Consider the following 22,799-nt stretch of genomic DNA (forward strand, 5'->3'; position numbering starts at 1 on the left):
TCTTATTTTGTGTTGTTAAATTTTCTCTTCGTCTTGCCTCTAATCAAACTTGTGCCACCGCAGGTGCTCTGTGCGATAAAAGAGGAGCAGGGCGACACCCCCGTTACCAGAAGTCAGCATTGCGACGGATTTCTCACGATGTGTGATATCCCTGTCATCGCTATCAGTTCAGGAGACGACGAATCGGCTTCGGCAGCTTCCCATGACGCACCAGGTTTATTGTTCACTGAGGACCCAAGCCATCTAACAGATGTGGATGTGTTTGAGGCCTCAGATACCGGGGATGACGAGGACGGGCATAGAAGCCCTGGTGTTGCTATTGATGCCTGTGTTGAGTTCGACAACACTTTCCACGAAACACTTAAAATGGGCGATAGTCCAACTCACTTCGAAACAATGTCCAGAAGTCGACCGACTGGAATTACGTTGGTTGCACTAGAGAGCGAACTCGTCGATGGGTCCACAGATATCGAGGAGTTAGAGGATGATGAAGGTGATTTCGAAATAGAGGAAGTAGAGTATAATGATGACGAATTACGCATAATTGATACGATCCTTGGTGAGACCGGTTACGTTGACATTGCAGACGAGTTAAGAGGTTCGATCTCATGCTCCCCGTCTCCCTCAGTAACTCCAGATTATCTCGCAAAAAAACATAAGCATTCTGCGCGTTCCATTAAGAAAATTTCCAAACGCAAACTTCTTGCACCATCCCACACTTGGAGTCAAGGTGATGAACAAGTAGACTGTGCAAAATCAAGTAACAGATTGAAATCGCCCAGTCCCCGCTCGCGCCGACGGCGTAGCAAATCCCCAAGAGGCCTTATACCTGATATGCAAAGTGAAAGTATAACCGATATCGAAGATTTAGACCTGTCTGCTTCTGAAGAGCATGTTAGGGAAGACATTACGCCAACTGAGCTAGATCTACCCGAACGCGGTCAAATGATCATTTCTCAAGTTGCGCCTTCTTCGCCTAGTGAAATTCTTGGAGCCGATACAGAAGGAGAGGAGTTGGCACTGTCGGATCTTGATAATCCTGGGGTCAATCTTGATATTCCGCCGGTCCCTTATTTAAGCGTAAGTCCAGACGTCACGGAGGCGCTTACGGACTTTGAGGATGTCGATTTTGATAAAGATGAAATAAAAACACGTATAACCAAAGAGGGGCGAGGCTCTGTTGATGTGATTCACATCTCACGCCCTTCTCGTAATAAGAAAGAATGTTGCGAGTCCAGCTGCACCAGTTCTGACGAAGAGTTAGGCTTGCAGCGGAAATGTGTTACAAAGCGTAAAGTTCCAAGAATTACACTGCGAAGGGCAGATGAAGGTGACAGCTCTGATCATGACGAATCAGTCGAGTTGGAAAAGAATTCTGGGCCTATTATAGCGGACAGATACGGAACAGACTGTGAAGACATCAAATTCACTGATCATAGTGACATTGAGGAGCACAGTGGACTCGGTGTCCTAAATGTTCTTGTATCGGACATAGGTGGTCTGACAGACACTGAAATATACGAAGACGACGAATCGTTGCGCCCATGTACTCCCGAACCTGACTTTGACGTCACTGATGAACGTATGCCTGCACCAGTTCGCGAACTAACTTTGCTTAAAGAAATCGAAGAAGGTAGACCAGAATCCGTGGTACTGCCCTTAGGCGATGGTCGGCCACTAGGCCTGATGGTTGCTGCGGAAGAAACTGCTGGCACAACAGACACGGAGTATATCCTGGGTGAGTCAGAGGATGAACATTTCGATTGCAGAAGCCCCGATTTGCCCGACATAGATGGAGGGTCAGTGAAAGCAACTGACTCGGTCAAATATCAAAAGAAAACATCAAAGACGTTAGCTGCGGGGACTGACTTTTTTGATTCATTAACTGACACTGAAGATGCGAATAAAAATGGCTGGTCTAAGAAAAGACGAGCAAAGAAACAGGTTGGATTAAAGCACGCTACTTCTTCCCTTTTTGTACAAGAATTCCAAATCGGTAAATCTGACGTCGAAGAGATCGAAGTAAGTGATTTTGAAGAATCGTTAAAAGTCGAGAATCTTGGAACAAACTTTCAGTTACTTAGTATACACCATGCCCAAGAGGAGAAAACAGATGTTGAAGACATGTCCGCGACGTCCGGACTTGAAGAAGACGAGTATGACAATACTGAAAATAGAGCCACACCAGAGATATTCAAAACATTTGGCGTTGAAGTGGTTGCTAGCGCAGAGGGGGACGGCCCTTTTACTGCCGAAAGGCGTAAAGAAATAACTTCCTACACATCAAATCTAAAGTGCGGATCAGTCAGTATTCCATTAGAAGTAAGCAACACCGATATTGAGGATGACTTTGTTACATCTGCTGACGAAGAGTTAGTTCGTTCAGCTCGCGTGTCCATAGATGTGGAGCAATCAATTATCTTTGATAAATCGATGCGCAAAATTAATCTGGAGGCGCCAGAGGAAGCGCCATATGTCAAAGGGCGGCTTCTTGGGGAAACCCACACTGACGTCGAAGAAGTTGGTCTTTCTGAGGAAGAAATGACTGGACATTTAACCGTCGTAGACCAGCTCCCAGAAATATGTGTCTGCGTTACAAGCCATGAAAGTGGGCCGCTGAGCTCATCGGTCTGTGTTTGTGTATCTCGCGATCAGGGTCATCTATCCCTCAGACGCAATACTTCTGATCTGGCAGCTGAAGGTACTGACATTCGCATTTAAAATTAGTTTGATTGATTGTGGAAAAAGTACTTTCGGTGCCGCCCTTTATCTCCTTTATGCTCAAAATATTCGAAAACCCTTCATACAGAAGCCTGTTTCCAAGCGAGCACCTGTGTTTAATCGCAGTTCTTTTCCAATAAGAGAATTAATCTTCCAGTATTCAGCAACTGCTCTACCAGATCTGCTTAATATCTAAAACTCCCTCTTTCTCGATGCTTTATTGTCCCTGTAGCTTGAGTGTCCTCAAGTGTAAAGAAAACTTCATATGGATATTTCAAAATTACTGTGGCTGTAGTTTCTGTTTCTTTATTGTACATGTTTGAAAGCTTTTGCACGGGTTTTTTTATTGCCGCTTTTTTACTAATCTTAGTAAAAACCAATTCGTCATTATCTTACAAACGTCAACACATGTTGCAATCTCTGACAGGTGTAGTGTTTCTTTATTGTACATGTTTGAAAGCTTTTGCACGGATTTTCTATTACCGCTAGTAAACCAATCTTAGTAAAATTCAATTTACCTTTATCTTACAAACATTAACACCTGTTGCAATAATGGCAGGTGTATGATTAACCCCTTGTACTCCTTAGATATAGTGTAGCGCACAATGGTGAGTGGCGACCGACCGAGCTGTCGAGTGACCGTGTGGGCCGTAGAATACGTAACTCGGAGTATTAAAGCCGAATTAGCTTAAAAGTGTGTGAACACAGATATTTACGAAGAGTGAAAAGTACAAGAATTGTTGTTCTGAAAAAATATTAGTGTTTGGAAGTCAAATGTTGACGTCATGAGGATTTAAAAGATGATTTAGTTCTCAAATGTACGACGGTCGTTTTTAAACCACCAATACTTTGTCAGAACAACAATCCTTGTACTTTTACCATTCCAAAAATGTTTGTGTTCATAAACTTTGAAGCTAATTCGGCTTTCTTACACCGAGTTACGTATCCTACGGCCCACTCGGTCGCTCGACAGCTCGGTCGGTCACTGAAAGGTTAGGGCTATCTCTTTAAGAGAGACTGGTCAGTCGGTCGATCGAGCGCCAGGGATACGCGAAACTCCGATTAACAAAGCCAAATCATCTTCAAAATCAACGAACCTACATATTTTTGGACAGGGGAAAGAACGAGGATTATTATTCAGTAAAAATATTGGCGCTATGAAGCCAAGTGGTGACACAAAGAGGTATTGAATGACAATTCCGGTTGAAAGTATACACCGGCCGTTTTTAGAGACGTCCTATGTCTAAACATTGTTTGCTTGACTTTCAGCTTTCTAGTCGACTTCTTAAAATTTCTCTACGATGCCTGGTTCTCGAGAACTTAGCGTTGTACTGAAAGCTTGCCTGCACGCCCGGACGCAGGAGCCGGCACTTCCGGTGCGACCTATCTGTCCCGCCGAATTACGCTTTCAGTAAAACGCTCAAATTTCAAAAAGTCGATTAAAAAGCTGAAAGTCAAGCGAACAATCGGCTCGCTTCATGTTTCGGCCCAGGACGTCTCTAAACACGAGAAATGACGGATTCAAAACGGCCAGTGTACACTTACAACCCTAATCGTCACTCAATACTTCTCTGCGTCACCATTTGGCTTCAAAGTATCAATATTTTACAAAATAATAATCTTTCTTCTTTCCCCTTTTCAAAAATATATGGGTTGGTCGATTTTGAAGATAATTTGGCTTTGTTACACTGAGTTTTGCGTATCCCTGGCGCGTGATCGATCGACCGACCGACCGCCCGTCGGAATGGGGAACAGTATAACTAAAAACGTTCGCGGCCTTATCAGCCACCTGGTGTGTGTTTTCAAATACTTCGGATGTTTGTTCTTGTATGTAAAGCACGTTTGGAAGTTTACTACTCCCGTAAAGGCCATGGAACAAACGCTTAAACCTCAGTATAGAAAAATCAATGCGACTCTTTTTAGTTTGGCCCTATTTAACGCCCAAAATTTTATTCTGATTGCAGACAGAGACCATTCCTCGGATGTAGCATCCCCACAACTAGAAGGTGAGTGCTGAAGGGTTCCGTTTGCAAATTCACTCGGCACCTTAGTGAGTAGGGATTATTCTCTCAGTGTTAATAGGTATTATGCTGCACTTGTGATTATTGTGGAGTGTCGTTAAATAACCTTTCTAAGGGAAACAAATTTCGCAGGAGGGTGTTTATTTATTCGAACTGCGTACACATCTCATATATATGCTTTAAGTGTCTAAAACTGTGCCCCTACAGCGCAATTCTTACAGTTATTTTGCAGCAACGAAATTCTCATAAAATATGTTTACATAACTTTCACCTTTAGGAAAGTGTTTTGGCTGTGACGCTGTTCTAGACGCAGATGTGTACTTTTAATTACATATGCGTTGTTTTGACATGTTGGTGTTTTCGAATTGATACTGTTTGTACTGGACTTGTCTGTGCTATTCACGATGAATACGTTTTGCTTTAGCCCAATGGTTTTAATATTTTTGAGATCCTTATTTTGAAGACCGATCTATGTCGGTGTTAGACTTTTCCGTCTAACGTACTTAACACGTTCAGTGCGGAACGAATAATATGTCTCCGCGTCCCAAACTACTATCGGTCTAAAACCAGGACCCAAAGGAACCCGTCCCTGTGGCACCCTAGCCCACTGTAGGTAGGGACGTTGTGTAGCTAAAGGGTAAGCCTTGGGGCACTTATTTTTTTATTTTGACCAAATATTTTTCATTTTTAATCATGATGCCGAATAATCAGACTTTTTGAAATTGGGTCTCTTGCATTGCCTTACCGCATCTTTTTTTGTCTAAAGTTCACACGGCCTGCCCGTGTCCCGTTGCGATTTAGTGTTACTGGTGTAACAGTTCTATGATATCCGTCGAAACCATATGGTGTTCAGCTCGTATATTTTCCGAAAATGTCAAAAGTTTGCACTCAAATTGATATATAAACAAGCATGACACCAGAATCTGTCTCAGTTTCGCACACTTGAACTTAAACATCGAATGTTGCTCAAAATCAAAAACCCGTTTTTTAAGCCTGTATGCTCGACTTTCCCCGTGCGAAATGTTTTCGGCGATAACGTTATGACATTGGTTTCACATAGTTAGCAGTACGAAGTGCGCCTGAAACCGATATCGTCAGAAGACTTTCTCACTTTGTTGTTGCTATGCGTTGGCAAAGACTGCAGTTCTTGTTAATCTTGAGCTAACGTTTTGGACAACTTAACGTGGTGACGGCTGGGGAAGAAAAGTAAATTGAAAAATTGTAGCAACCACCGGTCAAAGGTGAAACTAAGCGATGGTGAAAAGGAACCGAGGGACCCAGTTCGTAAACAACAAAATCACCCCTGCACTGAACGTGTTAAATTTCTTTTCGGGCTGTTCTGCTGACTGCGCTTGTGCTGTTATGGCTCTTAGACACACTGGAGTCGGAGAGGGGGAAAACCTCCTGGAGAGAACCGGTTTTCGTGGGGCCCACCTTCTGCCCCTGCCTTACCCCTATCAGTTATCCTGTTGTATATTCGCCTCCCGCCTCTTATCTTGAACAACCTGAGGCAGTAGATGTATATCGTGGTCGGGGGAGGCTGCCTGTACTAAGAGAGGTCGATGACTCTGACGATGATAAATACGGAAGTAGTTCGTTACTGGACGAGCGTGACCTATCCGCATTAGCAGAAGCTAGCATGAAATTGGAAGAACTGCAAATGACAGTGGGCCGAATTTTGTTCCAGGTGGAACAAGAGCAAATACTGAACGATGAATTAATAGATGAGAAGTATGAGAGAGACGATTTGCTTTATGAAGAAGAATTATCAGACACGGAACTACTTGAATACGAAGCTGATACATCCGATTTAGAGTATTTCAGTAGGTCGTTTGATGCATGGAAAGAAGTCGATAGATGTTCAGAAAACATAGGTTCGCAAATAACTGATCTAGAGCAATGTGCTATGAATTACGGGAAAAACATTGACTTTGTAGGATGCATTGGTTGTGGAAATTTAGGATGTGGTTCCACTGTCGATGACGAGCGAAGCTTAGATATAACCTCTAACGCAACATACCCTGGGGATGAGGCAAATGAATACTTCTGGAAGAACTATTCTATCAATCAAGGAAGTAGTTACGATCACAGTGTGTACGAGAACTCATGCCCTGATTTATGTTCCCTAGCTAAGCGATATGAACGGGATATTACACGAGAATATGATAACAATGAGGAAAATGAGTCTCTAAACAATTGGCAGTCCGAAGAACACGTTTTTGAGCAAGAGGTAGACGTGTCATTTGAATCTGAAACGTATTCTGCACGATTAAGTCGCATCATACAAGAAAGCACCTGTGGCGGGTCCAATTTTCAGCCCGGTTGTAGTTCAATTTATTCCACAGAACACGAAATACAACCAGATACTGGAAATGATACTTATAGTTATGGCAGATCAGCTGACACGAATTGCAGTATAGAAGATCTGGAGAAATGTATAGATAAGCTTGTGCACGACGTAGAACGAGAAGAAGCACGTTTGAGACGTAAAACTAGTGATAGATTTAGGGCTCGCGTGGCTAGATTTTCTATGCCAATGCCTCCACGGCCTCTTTCGCAAGTTCCTAGAGAGACACTGCAGGGTCGAGCCAGTTCAATGGACTCTTTGCTTAAGTCACAATCGCTCTCTGAGATATGGTGGGAAGGGGCATATAGAAACTTAACCCAAACCCCAGATGGACAGGAGGGAAGTAGATCAGGAAGCAGGGAAAATACAATCTCTCCAGCATCGTCCCTGACTAATTTTAACTTGTCAGAGGTGGAGCCTGTTCGCGCACAAATAATGTTGCTTGTCAGAACAACCGAATCTGGAAAGGATACTATCGAGATAAGAAGTATGCGCCATTTAGAATCACCGCAACATCTAAACCCAGACGAGACTAGATTTTCTTTGCCAATGTCCGTTGACGAAAAATGTCAAAATCAAATATCAAACGTGACTTCTTTACAAAAACTATTTGTTCACTCTCCATCGGTTTATGAGCTAAGATCGTACTCCCTTGAGGAGCTGTGTCGTGCCACAGACGACGATCAAACCCCACACGAGCCAAATTTTAGCACCCTACCAGGGCGAAGTCGAAAAAAGCGCGTTGACCAAACAGACCCGTTTCCACTTGAGTTTTCCCCTCCACCGTCTCTTGTACAGTATGTTATGCCAGTGAATGTGCAGCCTCCTGACCTGCCTCTGACCTCTTCCCCAACTCCCTGCCCTGTTGAATATGTCACCCCTATCCCGGGCCCCACACCGGGTCGTGGATATTGCACCTGGCTTCCAAATCCCAGCCCCAGAGGTAAGGCCTCTATCTCTCAGAATATGCTTCATCCTCCAATCAAATCTAACATGCAAACGCAAACCAAAAGACAACGTTTTGAATGATGCGTAAAATGGTACTAATACTAACCCGTCCTGATTTTTTTTTGAGTGCCATTTAATGTCTTGTTTTCACTTGGAAAGTACCAACTGTTGCCTTACTAATTTTTAATCACAATGCCAGAGTTATGTATGGGTTTTTATATCCCTCTCTGACTTGCCAGGTGCTACTAACGCTATGCACGGTTAGCTGAATTATGAGCTAGTATCTTTCGCTGTGAACGATTTGCTCTTTATAAATTTGCAGGAAAACAAAGTGCAGAGACCGCTGTTAGATTTCGGAACAATGCTCTTCTATCTTAGACGTTATCTTTGGTTCCATGTAGTATTTTAGAAAATATTATCGTTTCAGGAATTTCGGCTTACAGCACCGAAATGAATCATCCAGCTCATTACAATGTAAAACCCGAACCGGATGCTCTGCAGCCAAATGACATTAATCATGACTCAGCTTTCAAATCTTCCAATAATTCACCGGTATTAGAAGAAATGTTCACGAAGACACTAGCACCTGGTTATCATAAAGCACTCGATCAGAAAGCTGATGAGGTTGACAAGAAGAAAGATAAAAAAGAGAGAGAGCGAGAAGAAAAAGAACGTAAAAAGAGAGAAAAAAAGGAGAAGGAACAGCGAGAGAAGGAAGAAAAGGAAAAAAGGGAACGTGAAAAAAAAGAAAAGAAGGAAAAAGATAAGCGGGATAAAGAGGAAAGGCAAAAAAGGGAAAAGGAGGAAAAAAAGAACAAATCTCTGAAAGAGAAAGCCGATAGAGAGCAAATGGAAAAAGAAGCAGCTAAGACCGAGGAGCTAAAGCGAGTTACGCCAGACTCTGAAAAGAAAGAAGTTACCTCCGACGAAATAACTTTGGTTGGCGGCACAGACACTAGTGATAACGTGGTAATTAGTAAATGGCAAGCGGATGAATTACTTGACAATGGGAAAGAAAATGGTACTGTGCCGCTTCCCACTTTTCGGAATGTAAAGGAAACTGGCAACGATCGTAACACTACAGAAAATCTCAGCGCTTCACCTACGATACCTGAATATATGCGAGATTCTGTTTTTTCGGAACTTTTAACACAAGAAATTGAAGAACCTCTTACTTCCAGTAAATTTGAAATTTTGCCTGGCCCTGAAGATGGTGCTACTTTTGTTAAAAGCAACCTTAAGGAAGAAAGGAACTTTTCGGCCCCACTGCCTGAAACGCTCACTGGAGAGTACGACAAGAACATCCATAACACAGTGACACGGGAAACTCTGAATCTTTCCCGTGCCAGTGATCAAGATTCCTTCGCAGTTGGTATTGCTTCAGGTGGTCCTTCTTTGCCCGCTGACAGAGACGCCGTAACATCAATTTCACCTAATTTAGAAGATCTAGTACCGCGCAAAAGTGATACAGGTCCACACACTTCCGAATTTGTTGGCGCGTACACTATGTCTGGTATTGAAAACGATAACTTACAGATTGGTACCAAGATTGACTTTGGTATTTCAGGCTCCTTCAGCAACCAAACTAATGTGCAATTAAAATGTGATAAACCTTCTGGCAGTGTGCACGATACTCACGATCAATTGAAAGATAATGCAGAGAAAATGACTGGTATCATAAATCTGCCCCATGTGCCATCAGAAAGTGCTCAATGTACTTTCGGGGAAGAACTCAAACCTGTCTGCACTTTTAATGAAACATCAAGAGTGAAAATAGACATTGATGGACACCAGAAATCGTTAAGTGGAAAGGCCACGTCCATAGAGGGCGACAGTTCAGTTTCTACATTACGAACTGCCGTAACACATGGCAGTCAACCACTAGACGTTGTAAAGTCCGAACCGATCGATTTAGTTCAAAAAAGGGACTCTCTTGATAACAATTTTTTGCCATTTTCAAGCTCCGACTACGCTAATCAAAGAGCAGGAGCAGACATGCAGGGGCCGATATTAGGTGACCAAAGTGAAGTAAACATTAACCTGCATGTGGCAGAATCGAAAGATGATAAAAATCATTTAACGGCTGCTGCCTTAGATAACACTTCCGAAGAGAGGAGTAAGCGAGAGAGTGCAGGTGCTACTATTAACTTCAGTGAAAATCCTAGTGATTATATCCTTGATCTTCCTTTGCTCGACGAAGAGTTCCTTCGCAATACTCCGATGGTATCAGTAGTCACCGAACAAGCCGGTGCTATTGCTGAACCTGAACCACTTACAAGTAAAGAGACGGCGCAGGATGTGTGTTACGTCACCACACCGACGATGCAGAGGCGGGCGCATTCACAGCGGCGGTCACGAGAAGATAGACCGCCACCGGTGGACGTTTCGTATCTTGGGGACGACGACTCAGATGGCGAAGAATATATAGTTACTGAACCTACAGACGAAGGACATATGCCGGAAGATAGGTTTAGAATCAATTCGTCTCCAGAAATTTTAAACGTGACCTATTCTAATAAGGAGGGCCAAAGGCGTTCGCATGATCAGAACAGAGTCAAATTTCAGTTAGGTTCACTCGACTCACAAGATTCGATCTCTTCCGATCCGAATACCCCAATTACCCCCGTTACGAAGCTCCACAAATTCACAGTTGAAAAGGTAGAAGAAGAAAAGGCTGCAAGTGAAACTTGCGATTTTGCAGCCACCGCTCCTACTGAAAACGCCTCGAAAAGAAAGGAAACTTTAGATGATAGCAGTAAAAGGCTAAGACGAGTCGACCGCCACTTCGAAAGGATGGCATCTCAAAGCTTGGCTGAAGGTACAACCCCGGTCAGAGAATTTGATTATCAACGGGTATTGTCCAAACTCTCTCATGATGATGTCGCCGCCTCTGAAGATGAGTACGAAAACTTGCTGCACGAAGCAGCTACGCCGTCAGACGAATGGGATTCCTCTGGTGGGACTGATAATTCTCCAGAAGGTACACATTTCACTTCAATTCTACGCTCTGCTCGTTAACACGCTTTAGTCTGAGCTTTTGTTTGTTATTCTTTTTTATCATTGAAATCGATATGGTTGCAAACATCAGTCAGTAACGTTGCGTTTCTATGCCGTGTAAACGTCACTCAAAGGTGCAACACACAATTCTAAAGTACATTAAAAATATGTTATTATTTTGAAATTTGAATAAAACAAGCTTCTGTAACATCATCTGCATGAACGCAATTTCACAAAAATGCTCAGATTCACCGTGTTATCTTATCACAATGATTTTTTTACTATATTTGTTTGCTTTGTCACTCTTATCTTATTACTGTTGCTTTTCCTATTCCTTTAGCTCTTAAAGCCGCACTGTTGCGGTCAACGGAAGTTCCCGTAAGATCACCGATTCCTACCTTTCTCTTCTCACAATCTTCAGAGGACCGTGATGTTTTTGTTGATTCTGACGAGGATCCAACCCCCCCTCCAGTTCCTACTTCAGTATTTTGGTGCTTCGATGACCGTCCTATGCGGGCGTCAAGTTTGTCTTTGGACGAATTAGGACTTCCGCTTTCCGAGTCCACCACGGGAGGTGAGGCTCTCACACACTGGGATAACACTGACCACTTGGACATGTCGATGGAAGATCCAGTGCTGCCAGCTTCTTTGCCTAGAGCCCCAAACCGCTCAGCTTCTGTCGTTGAAGAGCTTCTTCGCGGTAACGAGACTATTCCAGCCCCACTCGCGCGAAGCGTTTTACGCTCAACAATGTTGCATTTTCCTGATATACCAGAGGGTCCAACTGATGAGCAGCGGCAAGAATCGGATGATACTTCTGCTTCCAAGCCGCGATGTACAACCCTTTCCCCGCGGAAATCAGTTCCTCTTTGTAGTAGTCCTCTTGGGGGCCACTATCAGGATGGGCTAGGTAGGGCTTCCTGTGTGCCACATGTTCGTGACTTGAATTGCACCAGCTTTTGTGTTAAGGGTGCTAAAGATAAGGCATGCCAACATGTTGTCGATAGCACGCTGTTTGAAAAAAAGAGCAAGCCTGAAGACACATACTTGCAATTATTTTTTAAATCAATAGTGGAATGTACTGCTTCTGATTGTGTCATGAGTGATTGATTTTTGTTCCGTACCTCAATCTGTCATGATAACCGGAACCCGTGGACGTTGGCCGTCCCTCTAGACTTAAAGTGAATAAAAGCTATATATCTTCCCTCGCGTTCCACTGAACGGCTATGCACCGATGCCACTAGATTCGGCGGGAGGAGATGGGTCTGGTAGGGATAGTTTCTTTAGAGCACCGCGCTCCGCGAAACCTGTTCTCCCAAGCAATTTATATGGTTTGATTTGGTTAGGCCGTGTAGGGCTACATATATGTTTATACTGTACGTGCAAGTGGACTTCCTAGCCGTTGCTCGTACTTGCGTCACGCGGCGCCGATATACTAGCCAACCCACTCCGTACAGGTTTATACTCTTCTATGCCGTTGTTCTACTTAAGGCTCGGCTTTATTCAAGTGCCCCCTTTTTTTTACATAAAAAGTAGTATTTGTTTTCAAGATTGTCTAGTCAAAGAATACCACAACTCTCTGCAGCCCGCTGGTTTTGCAATTGCATGTGACAAACATGCTCGAATTGTTTAAATGCAGCTCCTGTCTTTCGACCTGTGGGAATGTAAGGATCAATAATACGCTTTAAGGTGTTGAATCTTTGCTAAAACATTTCTGCAACATTTAGCTTTTGCCTCGATGAAATTGCATGTTTACTTGCCTATGTGTTTGTGCTGTGTTTTTCTTAACATCTCGTTATGTGCGTTGACAGGTGCGGCATCTGATGGTTTCTAAACTTACACGACTTTTCTTAATTATTGCATGCCTTACAGGATGGTTACTTTATATGTATATATTTGTGTGCGTGTATGCGCGCGCGTGTGTGTGTTTGTGATTCACAATGCAGGATGCGACATAACTGTGGTTAATGTAACATGTTTGGAAGCAAGGTGTCCTGTTGATTTTTTTGAAGCGTGTGGGGCTTGCGTGCACACACCAACCACAAGAAAACTCTATGAACGGAAGACACATTAAAAATAACAAACATTATAAACGAAACATATCCAGCTAGTGTATCCCCCTGAAACCTTCACAAAATTCTGAGACAGGCAGTTCTGCAACACTCACAATCATGCATCGATTTCATAAATTTTCATACGGATTGCGATTGGGGAGGTGATGGTGAGCTCTCGGATTACTCCCCTAGACCGCCTTATAAACCGTTGAAGTGAGGTTATAACTTTATCGGCCAAAATTAAGGGTTTTAAACTGACTCTACCATAAACAACTGAGAGGAGGATGGCTTATACCGCCATTACCACCAGTTGTAGGGACGTTTATTGAAAATATTTCACTTGAGAAAGTTGAAATCAGAATTGAAATCAAGCATCTAGAGCAATTGTAAGATTTGCTGTCAAAAATCTTAAAAAGTTTGCGCGCAAGATTTCTTCAATGTCAGTAGACGTAGACAAGCGTATGATTGCTCAAATTATTGGTCTGTTCAGTATCTTTAAAATGACGCAGGATTTTCAAGGTCTGGGAAAAACTATAGGAGTAATCTTTTTCAAAAGAATTTACACAATTTTAAAAAAAGTCTTTGACCTTTCTAATTTTTTCTTCTTTTAAACCAGATTGAGTACGGCCAAAATCCTGTGTAAAGGTTTTAAAGGCATTGAAGAGACGAATAATTTAAGCTATCATACGCATGTCTACCTCTTCTGGTATTAAAAAAATCTTGCGCGCATGTTTTTTAAGGTTTTTGACAGCAAATCTTAGAATTCATCTAGGTACCTGATATCAATTCTGGTTTTAAATTTCACAAGTGAAATATTTTCAGTAAACATCCTTACAACTGGTAGTAATGTCGGTATAAGCCATCCACCTCTCAGTTATTAATGGTAGAGTCATTTTTAAACCCCAAATTATGGCCAAAAAAGTTATAACCCCCCTGAATATAGGGTAAGAGGGGTAGGTGGAAACGTTCGAAGTGAACTTACCGTGACCTCTTTAATCACCCACTGGGTGCCTTTTCACCTCCCAGTTATTTTTTATACACTCTTGTGCAGTGCTTCTCAAATTTTGCTGTGGCTACTTTCTGTAGAACTTATTAAAGGCACCGTCTCAAAATGATTTCAGATTTTTAATACGATCGGATACATAAATGAATACACATTATCACTGTATAGTAGTAATCATTTGTAAAAAGAACTGTACCATTTGCATAGAACGTTTTGAAATAATGCACATACTTTGTAGATTAGGATTTTTTAAAACTACGAGTTTGGTAGTGTGGTGTGCGTGCACTCAAGTCAAACAGGCATGCAGCAAGATGCCATGTTTTTATATTTTTGTCAAAACTGTCTGTGAAAAGGGTCTGAAGGGAGCTTACATCAAACGTACTCCCAAACTACTTTTGTGTAATTTTCGGAGGTCTACTGCTGCCTCTCTTCAAAGGCCTCGGTTCCTGTCCTTATTACTCTGATGGTGGCTGCCTTTACAATTGAAGGCCGTGTATATGAGTTATATGTATATATGGCTATGTAACCCTGGGTGTTTACTAATATCGCAAAGCCGACTTTTCCCTTGCTGGGGTGTTTATGGGCACTAACACACTCCCTAATATTTCTTCTAGACCGCACCACTCGTCAGTTTTCGGACGGGTTAGGAGGAGGACGGATTGGATCAGAGGTGCCGCCCCCATCCTCTTGCCCACACCCTACCCCACGACTTCAGACTGCTGACAAAGACGATGACCCAGATTCTGAACCTGCAATTCAAGAGAATATTAAGAGTTATTCTGAAAGGCGTGCTTTTTGGGAACAAGTTGCTAGCTCTGGTTCAGCGGAAACACCAACTGAATCTGTACTTAGTCCAACGCAAGTTGTGGCTTCTCAGCATGAGGAAATTGAGATAGTAAATGTAGAAATTGCACCTGTTCCAGTCCCAAGGCACAGTCAGCGCAACGAGAGTGTTGACTCTGAAGCTGACTATTTAACAAAGCGAGGCCAAAACTTAGGCGAAGAAAATAATGCCTTTGTCAACGACGACGAAACGTGCGCACCGAAACGTCCGACAAGAATGCACTCCGTAGAGGAATACGGTGATAAACCACCCCCTGTCGCAGTTCGGAAGGCGCTTTACGAAAGATCCATATCACTTCCTTGCACTGACGAGCCGGCTACAAACAAACGCAAGAAACAGTTTGAAGACCATGTGCGCAAAGAATTGGTTGCTGAAAATCTGCTTAGCCAGCTTGAAGAAGAAGCCGTTCCAGAACACAAAGAACTACCTCACAGGGGACCAAGTGACGACCTGGGAGATTCTATATTTTCCGATGAGACTTCTGAAACAGATTTAGGATTGGATAGACCATCCGCCGCATGCTTGTCACACACTCTTGACAAGGACGAGGCCGTTGACAATGTAATGAGAGACGCTGCTGTCGCCTTAGTGGAAGAAACGGTTAGTAATGCAGAAGCAATGGTACACAAGGCAGAGCAACACGTTATCCAATACCCCGAAGAAGAAGTAATTGAATGGCACGAAGTTCGAGATTCAAAGAATAACTTTGATACACCTCAAAACTACAATAAAAAAATAAGGGACTTCTCAGATGACGATAAGACCAATACAGAACTTCGAAGAGAAAGTTTAGCTCGCACTCATGAAGTCTCTAGCTCAAGGCTAGCGGAAGTAATGCAGTACAAAGGAGAGACAATTTGCAAACCCTCGGATTCTCTAGAAGTGCACGTCGACAAAAGTGAAACCGAAGACACCGAAAAATCTCGAGACCTTGATGAAGACATCAGGGAACTAGAGAACCAACGGCGCGCAGAGTCTCGCGTCTCAAGTGCTGATAGCAAGGGTGCCCGAGGCCCTGGAGATCATCAAAGTCAAAGTTCTAGTGAGGACACACAATGCGAGTCTGATGTAACACCTGAAGACCATCCTGACCAGTCGGAAGGACATTTATTGTACCAACCCCAGCAAAATATTCAGGATATAGTGTGGGAAGTCGGCGTTCAGGATCAACCTGACCCTCTTGCGGAAGAATTTGTTCACGACATACTTGTACCTTCCGGTCAAATTATACTCCAGAATGGGGAAATTGAAGAATGTCAGCAGCACACGTCACATACTGTTAACACCATTCCTACTCATATTACGGAAGAGGAAGCTAGAAAAGTTGCCGAAGAGCTAGTTCAAGATATAGAAGAGGAAGTGTCGAAGAGACAGATAGAAGTCCCAATAATTGATACGATTCGTCAGATCGCCGAGGAGAAAAAACTAGAGGACAGAGAAATAGAACTTATGGAGTCTATTTTAGCCAAGAAGCAGCGCGATCAAAGTCATTTGTTTTCGCGAACAGACACCACTACGTCGAGCATGGAAATTACCGATGAAGATCTCCGCAGTAGTGGGGTTGAAATTGACTTGTCCCCAACAGAAAGTCAATCTGGCTTGTATCAATGTATGGACCCTCGAGCTAGGCAAGAGGACGAAAAACCAGAAGCCCTTCGTTCAGAAGACATCGATCTCAGTGACTTGAAGCCTGATCCAATACAAATAGACGATACGACGAATGAAAAACTACAGAAGAATTTTTCAATCATTGAGGAATCCGATGAATGTGATACACGATCTGACCATTCAGAAGTTAGAGCTGACTTAACCCGCAAGGGCAAGTACGATGTGGAGTCGCTAGACGAACTTCAACAATCATTAAATGCAGTTAATGAAGAGTTGGAGGAAGAATTAGTAATAAAAGATTTCCCCTCAGATGCTCTTGGTTGTTACAACATTTCTGAGTCGCAAGAACCACCCCTTGAGTGTAATAACATGTCTCCAGCTCAGTGCGTCCCTCGTGGTTCTCCAACCGGTTCAACGACAAGCAGTGGGGGCAAGAGAACACCACCACCTAAACCAGAGAGAAAATCAAAGGAATCTACTGGAGCACGTGACGGCAGTCCTCCGGGGGTTCCCACTTCTGAGAAAGCCGTCGACAGATTAAACGAACATATTGCAATACGCGCAGAGAGTATAGAGTCCCAAAAGTCATCATCTCAAGACGATAAGTCACCACTGAGTTCCGGTGAAACCAGCAAAGATATGGTGGACACTCAAAATGTAGTTCGGCGGCATCAGTCGCGCCCCGATGGAGAGTCTTCCAGTTCTGGAGAGCGAAGTAGTGGTGCGCTTTATCCAGACCGGCGTTCAGGGGCAGATTTTGATCCTTACTCGAGTTCAAGTGAAAGTCATTATCACTCATTTGAACAATCCTACAGCAGACCGTGCTCGTCTGATGTAGAGGGGCTTCTTGCTGTTACAACAGGTTCTTCCGAGTATGAGTCTGCGCTTGCTTCGGCTCGCTCTATGACATCAACTGATTACCAAACAGCAGTCAGTTCTCTGAGTTCAAGAGAATCCATGAAATCACTGGACTCTGAAAGTAGCGGGCATCTAGCAAGCGTAGAAGTGTCGAGTGAGGCGTCTGAGACACTCGTTCCATCAGGGGCAGATCTTGATGATATGGATGACAGCATAAACATTGTGCTAGACGACGATCTTGAACGAAGGTGTGACCTTAGTTTTCAAGAGCGCAATCGCGCCGGAGTTCTTTCTCAGGAGGTTTCGTGTGTAGCAAAATATCCTAGTGCTGATGTGTCTGACGACGACGCTGAGGATACGCGAGATCAGATTGAAACTGACGAAGAAGACGAAATACCACACATAATGAAAAGGTCCCATGAAATGACCTTCAACCAGGAGCGGAAGGAGCAGTCGTCGTGTCCCGATGATAAGCTGGCTTCAAGCATGGACGGAGACACTGGAAGTGTCTTAAGCATGAGTATATCAAGTGCATCTGAAACCATAGCGGTTAAAACGGTGGTTGAGCTGTCAAGAACTGACTCCGACAAAATGGACGCGTCAGCAACATCCGAGCAGCTAACTGTGTCAGCTACCTCTCAAGAAATGAGTATTTCATCTGAATTCAAAGAGGATGCGGAGGACAACATTGTATCGCTACTTCCGAAAACTGTCGATTCTGAGACCTCAACACCAACTCACCAACGTGACAGTAATGTATCGTCTGTTACTTTATTGACGTCAACTGTAGACGAAAATGGGATACAGTCCGCAAGCACACAAGTGACCTCAGAAAGTACATGCGTTCCTCACGAGTTGCCAAGAAGGTCTCATCGTCGTAATGAGAGCACAAGTAATTTTTCGCAATTCATCCCACCAAAATCGTTGCCTGAACATGTTTCTAATCCGCTTAAGGAAAGCCACGCACCCGAGAGTGATGGTTACTATGAAGAACACAGAACGTCTCCAACTGATGGAACGTTCTCATCGAAGAAAGATCTTGAGGAGTCCTACCAAACAGAGGCAGATCAAGCATTTCACCGCGAGGCCCGCGAAGGTCGCTATTTGTCGGACGATGTAGAACCAGAACTGGAGCAGCTGGATGGGAGCAGACCGCAGTCTCAAGTAAGCAAGTCTGACTCTGAGAGTGGCCACAGAGCCGTTTCATCTGGATTTTCTGATGAAAGAGCTGACTCTGAACTAGCAGAAGTCTTGCGACAGGGGTCTTCCGATACTGCCTGCGAAGACATTATTGAGCGCCCCCTCACACCGGAGCCGGCAGAGGAGATTCAAATAAAACCCGATCTAACTGAATTTTCCTCTGAAGCACTCGCAAGTGTATCTGAATTAGACATGGAATACAGTCAGGCACATGCCTTCAGCCGTACTGTCGAGTATGCTTCGCACGTGAGCCCTCTTAAAGACAAACCCTGTGTCGCTTGGGAACACCCAGGCGAACACGAAGATGAAATGGCGGAGGCCGAGGCGGCATTCCACATGGTTCCCCACCATTCTCCTCACCATGGAGTACACCATCATCAACCGAATCTACCTGAGACAATTATAGAGGACGAGGATGCAGAGCAGAGTGAACTAGAGGCGCGTGAAGCAGCGCTTAAAGAGCAGGTTCGTCGGAGAGAGGAGCACATGCGTAGCATATCACCAGCAAACATTCCAGATATAACCGTCACTCAGCACATGGCCCCAATAATTGATAAGGAATTCCAGTATCCTGACTTGGAGCAAGATGACGAGCAAGCCATTGTTGAATCTGCAATGTCGAGCAGGGAGTCTACAACAGTTTCAGAAACTACGACGGACTCCAGCCAAGGCAGAGAGTACGTCCTTGACGACTCACTAATGACTCAATCTGAAGGGTCAACCGTTCTTGATCAGACTTGCAAAGAAGTAAAGAGCAAAAACAGTGAAATTGATTCAGTAACAGAATCTCCCACGAGCGAATCATTTGAAATGTTAGAGAAACCAGATGAGGCTCATTCGAAGCAAGATTTTTCCGAGGACTTTGTTATTATAGAGGAAATTGGAAAAGAAGCCAAAGAAAGCGATACTGAAGGAAAGGGGGTTCGGATTGCGTCGGCCAGCATTCCAATGAAACGTAGAGAACCAGAGCATGACGATGAGGAATTCATTGCACAATCGCCACCCCCTCCAGTAACGCGTAAGATGGATGTGAAATACTATGGTGAGGGTGGCATGTTAGATGAAGATGACCCTTTTAGATTTGACGTTGCTCATGACACTGACCAGTCCGCAGGAGACGACGAAATAGAAAATGAAGCAGAAGTTGAGGCAGGAAAAAAGTGGATTGAAATGCAGTTTGGTGTCGAAGAACCAGCAGCAGTTACCGCAGGATACAATTACGAAATGGAATTTGAACGAGGACCACTAGAAGACATAAAAGAAGAGGATGAAATGGGAACGAGTAGTAAAATAGGAAGTGTTGGTAGTCAGAAAGAATCTGTTGGCAGTTTTGGGAGTGGTAGTGTGAAAGAATCACTAAGCAGTACTCCCGAGTATGACGTGCTCGCCGGAAAAAAATATTTCACCCGATCAGGAGAACATGATGACATTTCGATGAGCTCATTGCAGGAATTTGAGAGCTTGGAACATCAATTAGCACTTGATTCAGCTCACAAGCGAATGATTGGATCACAAGATTCCCTTAATGGTTTACCTAAAAAGCGGATTGCAGGGGACGACATATCTCTGGCTTCCCTGCAAGAGTTTGAAAAAATGGAGAAAGCATGTGTAGAGGCGGAGCGCATCGAAATACGAGCGAGGGTAGAAGAGGCAATGTTATCTGAAATTGATGAGGGGCACGAAAGTCAAGTATCTGACTCAGACGAAACCATTTCTGGCGCTGCAATGAAAACTATAGGAGATTCTGATTCTGATGACTACGATAAACGTATGTTTGAAATCGACGAGATTATTCGCCAAGCTCAATCCAACGTTGAACGTTTTGACGAACCACCGCGATGCTCTGGAGGTGATCCTGAGTCTTTTGGTCGTGGCGACTCCTTAGAAGAAGTGGCTAGAGTGCCGGATTTGGACTATGATGCTCCGATGTCTCTTATTACTAGTACAGATTCCTTGGAAATTCGGAAGTTATCAGATTCCATGGTTACAAGTTCAGATTCATTGGATGTTAATGTTAACCAGAGTCAGCATATGATCACCAGTGCAGATTCCATTGAACTACAACAACAGTTGAAGAACCCAATGAAAGCTGACATCATGACTGATTCGATTGAGCTTCCAACAGACCCTAGCCACATGATAACTTCATCTGATTCCTTAGAGCTCGAAACAACTTTAGAAAGAGGGGATGCTGAAGACGAAGAGGCTTCGCTTGCTGGCAGGGGAAGTTTAAAATCAGGAACTGGATCACTTTGCGACAGGAGCAGTTCTAGCGGCCGAGATGGCGATCTGAGCTCGTCCAGTGCCTTTGGCGCTTGCGGAGGAGGTAGGATAGACCCATCTATGCTCGGGAGCACTGACTCTTTGGAGCCATCTAGCTCAACTGCTACTCATGCAACGTATCAGTATGAAACGGACTCCAACATGTCATCTAGTTTTACCAGCGGGGGTTCTAACACTATGATGTCCAGCACAGAAACGCTTGAGGCATCAGCTTCCATCCCTCCTGAGGGAGTGTGGTTTGAGGAGACGTTTGTAGAAGGAGGGTCCTTCATTCACGAGACTGTTGAGCCTTCTGATGACCCTGAATATTCCCATGTAATAAAACGAATAGTACAGAGTTCACCGGAGATTCGCAAAGTTACATTTAGAGGCCCTACTTCAGAGGCTGCCCTTAAAGACTATATTGAGAGATTTGGTGCAGGGGACCAATCATACGAAACTCAACAAACAGGACCTGATGGCAGTGTACATACAAGTCGTGTCGTACAGCATAGAGTTGTGATGCGCGATGACGTGCTTCGAACTGACCTGACAGGACCAGAGCTGGAGGACTATCTTAAACTCCACGGCATGAACGAGACTGACTTAACAAATATCCTTTCTTCATCGTCCTCCTCCCAAGCCGAGGTACCCGGTCCCGGGGCTATAGTCGCTACAACCCAGCATCGACTAACTGCCTCCCACCTAACAGGTAGACTCCTGCTAATATTTGCATGCTTCCCACCGCTTTTTACCTTCATAGCGTTTATAGGCAGTGTCCCCTCACAGACACAAAATCAATTCTACGCTTTTGTGCTTGCCACAGCTGTGTGTCTTTTTTAACTAGTCCGAAAAATGTGTAAATTAATGTGGAACTGTGTCTTAAAAACGAGTAAAGTAGCAATCTTGAATATATTTTTTATCAACGACCCGTAATCCAACGGTAGGATTTTTTTTTCTTACTTCGGCTCAACGTAAGCGAGTGGTGTTGGACAGCTCGACAGCATTTTTACTACACTAGGAAGTATAAACTGCTTAAACGAATGTTAAAGCCATTAATAAAATATTTACAGAATTGTGCAACTGAGGAACTCTTGTTAGTGGGCAACTGTAAGTTGAATATTTGTAAGTGTGCAACAAGTTACATACTTGCAACTGTTCAACTGAGTAGTAGGCCGAGAACGTTTGCAAGTATTTAACTCAGTAGTTGTTAACTTCCATCTATGCAACTCCCCTCTTTTTCACCCTCGTGCAGCGTTCAATCTATAGAGGTATTCAGCAGAGGAGTTACGCACTTATGAGTGCACAACTACCGAGCTACTTACTTTTAAGAATTCAACTGGCCGTTGCACAAGTGTTTAGCAGTTGCACATGGTTTACCGCTGAATAGGTTTACCCATACAGAAATGGCACATCGTAGCCTAGTCGTGTCAACATGGAGTATGAAACCAAAAGGCCAAACTTTTGTCGACACGATATTTTTTTCGGCGTGTCGATGGCGTTGCGAATATCGATGTGACGTTGCTCGCTGGGTAAGCACTGCTGCTTTAGGTTGCAAAACAATGTTTCAATTTTCGGGGGGTGGGAAGGCCCGAATGGTAGCTTGTATTGGTGGCCTACTTTCGATGCAAATTTGTGTTTCTCGATAATTGCACAAAAAACTTTTTTGTGTGTAATACGCGAGCAAATGCATATTTCAAGAAGAAGTGCGCCCCTTTAGCGTTGTCCGATTGCCCCCCCCCCCCCAAAGACAAAAACAAAAAAAGACTTTCGCGAACAAATTGATTTGAGTGCTAGTTTATCAGTTAAAGTTTTTGTCGTTCGTAGAAAGAGTTATAGGGCCAATTTTAGTCGATGGAATGTGCTATCGTGCCGTCCAACAGCATTCACTGAAGATGATGCAGCCCCTACTCTTAATTTAGCAAGTATCGTTGTT

General features: G+C 43.7%; 1 protein-coding gene across 32 annotated transcripts in view; it reads left to right on the plus strand.

The window, feature by feature from the left end:
• The window catches only part of LOC113210314 (ankyrin-3), a 141,534-nt gene that overhangs the window by 99,635 nt on the left and 19,100 nt on the right, over positions 1 to 22,799 (plus strand). For 12 of the 32 annotated variants that reach the window (XM_052267814.1, XM_052267823.1, XM_052267820.1 and 9 more), the window contains 3 exons: positions 64 to 2,701; positions 4,686 to 4,727; positions 14,706 to 21,575. In XM_052267814.1, the coding sequence (XP_052123774.1) occupies positions 64 to 2,701; positions 4,686 to 4,727; positions 14,706 to 21,575 (9,550 nt within the window). Of the gene's footprint in view, positions 1 to 63; positions 2,702 to 4,685; positions 4,728 to 8,464; positions 11,018 to 11,374; positions 11,609 to 14,705; positions 21,576 to 22,799 lie in introns of those variants that run through there. The other 20 variants (XM_052267834.1, XM_052267835.1, XM_052267842.1 and 17 more) reach the window with 8 other exon arrangements.

Source organism: Frankliniella occidentalis, unplaced genomic scaffold (assembly GCF_000697945.3).
Source record: "Frankliniella occidentalis isolate FOCC.00 unplaced genomic scaffold, Focc_3.1 Scaffold60, whole genome shotgun sequence".
Lineage (NCBI taxonomy): Eukaryota > Metazoa > Arthropoda > Insecta > Thysanoptera > Thripidae > Frankliniella > Frankliniella occidentalis.